At 34.6% G+C, this 5,267-nt stretch overlaps 1 protein-coding gene across 1 annotated transcript; it reads left to right on the top strand.

The window, feature by feature from the left end:
• The first annotated feature begins 4,307 nt into the window (after window positions 1-4,307).
• LOC129751937 (uncharacterized) lies at window positions 4,308-5,058 on the top strand. The gene is made up of 3 exons (XM_055747727.1): window positions 4,308-4,418; window positions 4,491-4,643; window positions 4,713-5,058. The coding sequence occupies exons 1-3, from the start codon at window positions 4,311-4,313 to the stop codon at window positions 4,875-4,877; spliced, it is 426 nt and encodes a 141-aa protein (XP_055603702.1). The 5' UTR covers window positions 4,308-4,310; the 3' UTR covers window positions 4,878-5,058.
• Window positions 5,059-5,267: the final 209 nt, after the last annotated feature.

Raw genomic sequence — 5,267 nt, 5'->3', positions numbered from 1 at the left:
TGGCGATATCGACGATCTCCAAGAATAATATTTTAATGTATTAGTTAATTTCCGTCATTGAATTTTGAATGTAATAAATAATATGTAGAAAATAAGAAAAACAGCTGAGGATAAAAGCAAACTACAAATCCAACTAAAAAAAATATTTTATGAACATCAGTTTGACCTTGATGTTAACTTTGGCTATTATTGAACACCACCATGATCCACTGTGGTTGAACCAAGTAAGATTTTGTACTTCTACTTGTACTACCTTGTACAAGCTTGTACCTTGTAACTGTTAAAACAAGTTTTCATCAATTTCATATTGGAGCGGTCTCAAATTCGATTCGGAAGTATGGAGAGGGAAGCAGCTTCGTGGACAACAAAAAATCTGGGCGCAAATCAAGTTCGGTGGATCAAACTTTGGACCGGAAAGTTATGCGTATTTACGCCAGTAACAAGGCTAGCACAATTCAGGATGTGGCCAAAAACGTTAATCACTGCTCATCGCGGCTAGGTAAGATTGGGTTTGAAGACGTATAAAAAGCAGAAGAAGCCGAAGCCGAGTCAAAAATAAGCTGCTTCTGTTAAATCAAAAGCTCGTCAATTATAAGATCAACTGCTGTATAGAAAACCGATGTGCGTTATCATCAGCAACGAAACCTATTGCAAATTTTATTGCAAAACGCTTCCGGGTGACCTGTATTACACTGTTTGGTGGTGCCAAAGTATGAACAAAACGGTGACGTCAATTTTTACCCTAAAACTTTGTAAAAAGCCAATGGAATGGCAATTCAAAAGCCATATATGAGTGTGACATGCTTTCCGAGACGTTCGAGACTACTGACACAATAAATTCAGCTGCTTATGTCTGAGAGTGCCTGAAAAAATTGGATTTTATCCTAAATCGTGTTTTTTATGTTCATTTTAATTCGTGCATAAACATAATGGGGCACCCTAAATATGCTGCGTTTATTATCCATAAAGAGTAATACAATGTCATCGAACATTTACCTTGAAAATTAAATTTTGAATCAATTGAATGGATTACATGGATTACAATGGATTACATTACAGTCCAGGGACGGATACAGCTAAGTTTTTTTTAATTCTTGATTAGGAAATTATTTGTTTCAAAATTTTTTTAATAAGGACGATGCTGTCTCGACAAATGATTTTAACCTAATCGGTTTTGAAACCGGTTTTGAAAACGGTTTCTAAGGCTAAAGGCAGGAATTTCAGAAGAAACTTTCAAATTTTGGGAGCATAAGAGCATATGCTTTAAGTGGCTACGTTGCTTACCTAGGTGAAATTCCCTGCCATAATAACTTACCATAAGATTTGTGAAGGGATGGCGTACAGCCAGTCTCCATAAAACAAATCATCACAAGTGCTTCGCTATCCTTTCCTCTATCGACTACACGGACGTGGCCGGTGCCGTTATTAATTCCTTCAAAGAAGGAGATTTTTTTAATTGTACAGTGAGATTGTATTGCTTGTTCCCAGCAAACTTTCGTTTGATTGATTGAACAATGTTGACTATCTCAAATCAATCACGGTGTGCAACCATCATGCAATTGGCCAGGAGGGGCTGCAGATGGAACGTAGTTGATAGCATGCTCAACCTAAATCTCACAATCTTCAAAATCTCAAATGAAATTGCTATATTTTTTATGTTTGCAGGAAAAAAAGAAGTATTTTGATTTAATTTTTAACAAAATAATTATGAATAAATTTTGATAGTTGAAAAAACGATTGAAAATTTGCTTATGTGTTTCGATGAAAAATATGTTTAAAACGTTCTAGTACTTGATTTTTATATAAAAATTCTGCATTTTGATATTCGGATATTTCCCGGATTTTGAGTTAAACATTTTAAAATCAAATGCCTGTACTTTTTGTTTTATAAAATAGTCCTGAACTTCCCGGGCCGGATAAGTTTGAGAAATAAAAATGACAGATAGATTATTTAAGTAGAGGCTCAGCAGTAGAAGTGTAATTGGTGCTTAAAAACTAAGCCAAGAGCATTACATGTAAAGGTTTGAAGGTATATTTTAGAATCTCTGTCCCGCATCAATTGACTAAATGGGAGAGTATGAGGTTTATCTGGACATGTTCATAACATTGCCTACGACTCTCATCTATTTAAGAAATCAATGTGAAACTATTTTAAATATATTAACTTTAAAGTAAAATAGTTGATGCCAGAAGAATGGGGCTTAAATTTCTATGACAATTTTTTATCCTCATAGCTAGACAATAATATTAATAATAGTGAAAAATATATCTGTGCAGTGGGCTTGTGATATACTCAGTTGGCAAGTCTGTTGTTTCCTGAGCCGATGTCCGCGAGTTCGAGCCCAAGAGTAAACATCGAACACAGTTGTACCGGATAAGTTTTTCAATAAAGTCGCGAATGCCATAAAGATGGTAGAACGACTGTAATCGAATCAAAAAAAAAAATATCTGTGCAGTTAAAAGCGCACAGATTTGGATCTGAAATTATGGATGGTTCAATAAATCCATATTTATTTGCATTTATACGGTTCCTGCGGTTCCAGTTTTCACAATCAATAAGCCACCTTCTCTGTTTACCACACTCAGAATTAAATTGTTTAAAAAAAATTCCGTGCTTCTTGTTCTTATCCCTCCGATTAAGTTTGATTCAGATCCAAAAAAAAAACATTTTTAAAACTTTTTCGACTCAAACAGATTAACTAAACAGAAATAATGAGTTGAAACAATTGATAGGGGAGAGAAAAGTTACGTGGGCCATGGTGAATCGTGGGCCCCTCTGAATATCCCAGATGTGTGTTGAGATAAAAATCTCAATCCAACTGTCATCGTCGTCACTTTGCGTACGCATATTTTTCTACATGTTGTTGACTTATGTAAGCATCATATGCTTCTTTTATTTATCAAGCAGAAAAAAAATTCACTTACATACTTAGACAAGCACCCGCAAATTACATCGATGGGAGACCTAAAATTCATAAAAAAAATATACTCATACGCTTGTGATCTTAATTTTGTCATTTTCTCTCTCGCGGAAAAGGATTTTTTGTTAAAAAATTGATAAGTTACACAAACGCAACCAATCTGCAAATCATAGCTTGTTGAAAATCGCGGACCACCTTTTTTGGGTACCTTTTTTGTGTTTTATACACATTCAGAACTTAAAATACGTTTTTCCCATCTGTAAAATCTTCCTATGTCATATGAAAAGTTATGAATAATATTTTGTCCATTTTTACCAATGCTAAAGACGAACATATATCCTTTATGAGAAATTTTGCCGTCAATTCGCAAGTCAGGTTTTAGGAACTATTCGATCATACACAACTCTCTTTTTTATTTTCTCATCTGAAATTGCTTTAAAATAACTAAATGATTTATGAAATTTAGTTTTGAGTTAACTCATAAACTTTGCACGTTATCTAGCCAATTTGGATTTGGTGGCCCACGATTTCCCACCATTTTTCAAAATCCAAAAAAAAACTTTTTTTTTTCAAATATTTAGAAACCGGGTAATTAATTCCTTGCATGTAGACAGAGTTCAGTGGAAATTTTTGGCAACGAACCAACATTCTATTATTTGAGATCCTTGAAGTTAAAGGAGTATAAGTGCATAAAAGCATATTTCGAGAAAACATGCTTTTAAGTTATTGTGTTTGGCAATTTTTCATAAATTTGTATCTTTCTTGCGAACGTTAAAGTATTGGAAACAAAATTTATAAAATCTGATGAAATGATCAAATATAGTTTGAAGTATGAAGAATCTTTTGGCATCATTAACTCAAAATCATCCTTTTTGTCACTTATACCCCTTTGATTCTGAGGGCCTCATTTAGTATCGGGATGAGCGTTTATTTTAATTTAATAACACTCTTCCTTCTATTTCTCGTTGTGTAGTCACCTTGGGGTATGTAGATTTAACGATTCTTCGTACCAAAAGAATCAAACATGGAATTTAACACATGATTTGCTACGTAACCAGATATCATTAGTATGATAAGTACATTCGATGTTTCTCAAACAGGTACAACGAGTGATATGAACTAGGGTTTCCACATCAACTAGCTATAAAACCACACGTGAGAGGGTGTTAGCAATAGTTTTCTGTTGAATCAAACTCGGTTGCAATGGATTTTATTCAGTTTCTCCTAGCTCTGGCAATAAGCATTCATTTTGGAATGGTAAATACATAAAAATGGGGAAATTTTACAACTTATAATAAAATTTTGTTTGCAATTTTACCCCGTTTTCGATAGAGTAAAGTTATAATTGATCCACATGAAGAATTCGAGAAATGTGACAATGGAATGCCGATGTTTTCAATGGATTTAAGCCAGTTAGAAATTATGCGCCGGGAGGATGATTCGATAATTGCCGATGGCAAGGTTCGAATTACTAAGGCCTTGAACGCTCCCTTGAAGGTATTCGTTGCCTTACAAAAGGCTTAGAATATTGGGTGTTTTGTATGGTATTTTTCTGTAACTTATCTTCAGATGTATTACTACACCAAAAAACTGGAACGTGGCACATGGAACCGGGGAGTCCTAAGTAGAGTTGTTCCGGATTTCTGCGCAGCCATGAAGCATCCCTGGGAGCCGTGGTACAATCTAACGAAAGATATGCCATCGTGCCCTTTCAAAGCTGGGGTAAGAGAAATTGAACTCAATGATTTAAAATCATGCGAACAAAAATCATGTCTGGTAAACAACTTTCAGCAAGAGATCGTTTTGGACAAGCTGCTGATCGGTAAAGTGTGGGAAACAATTCCACCGCACTTCCTCGGCGAATGGAGATTCTACAACGAAATGACCACCCCCAGGGGAGGAATTCCGGAGTCGGAGTGCAAAATGATGGAAGTTACTGTTCAGGAAAGCCCTTGAAAGCTTGAAAAAATAAATTATCGAGAAATTTTTCAGTCTCAATATAAATTAGATTCTTAGAAAATTTTTACTGAAGTTGATTAAATTTCAATTTGATTTCCAAATAAAATTTCTCGCCAATTAATACATTTATTTGAACTTTTTTTACCAAAATTAATAAATTTGATGAAACGTCGTCTAATCAATTCTTTAATACTGAATCACAGCAACCGAAAGATTCCTCTAAATTCAACCACGGTATAAGAAAAGTTCAGATACCGGTATTTCGATAGCAACTAACTATCTTCTTCAGTGAGTGTTTTCGATTGATAAATGTGTATAGTTTCCTTTCCTTATTCGAATTAGGTAAGCTACTGGTACGTAGCAAAAACCTCCGAATGCTCACCAATT

This window comes from Uranotaenia lowii, chromosome 3 (assembly GCF_029784155.1).
Source record: "Uranotaenia lowii strain MFRU-FL chromosome 3, ASM2978415v1, whole genome shotgun sequence".
Lineage (NCBI taxonomy): Eukaryota > Metazoa > Arthropoda > Insecta > Diptera > Culicidae > Uranotaenia > Uranotaenia lowii.
The sequence above is the reverse complement of the archived record's forward strand: the minus strand, read 5'-3'. Positions and strand labels throughout refer to the sequence as shown.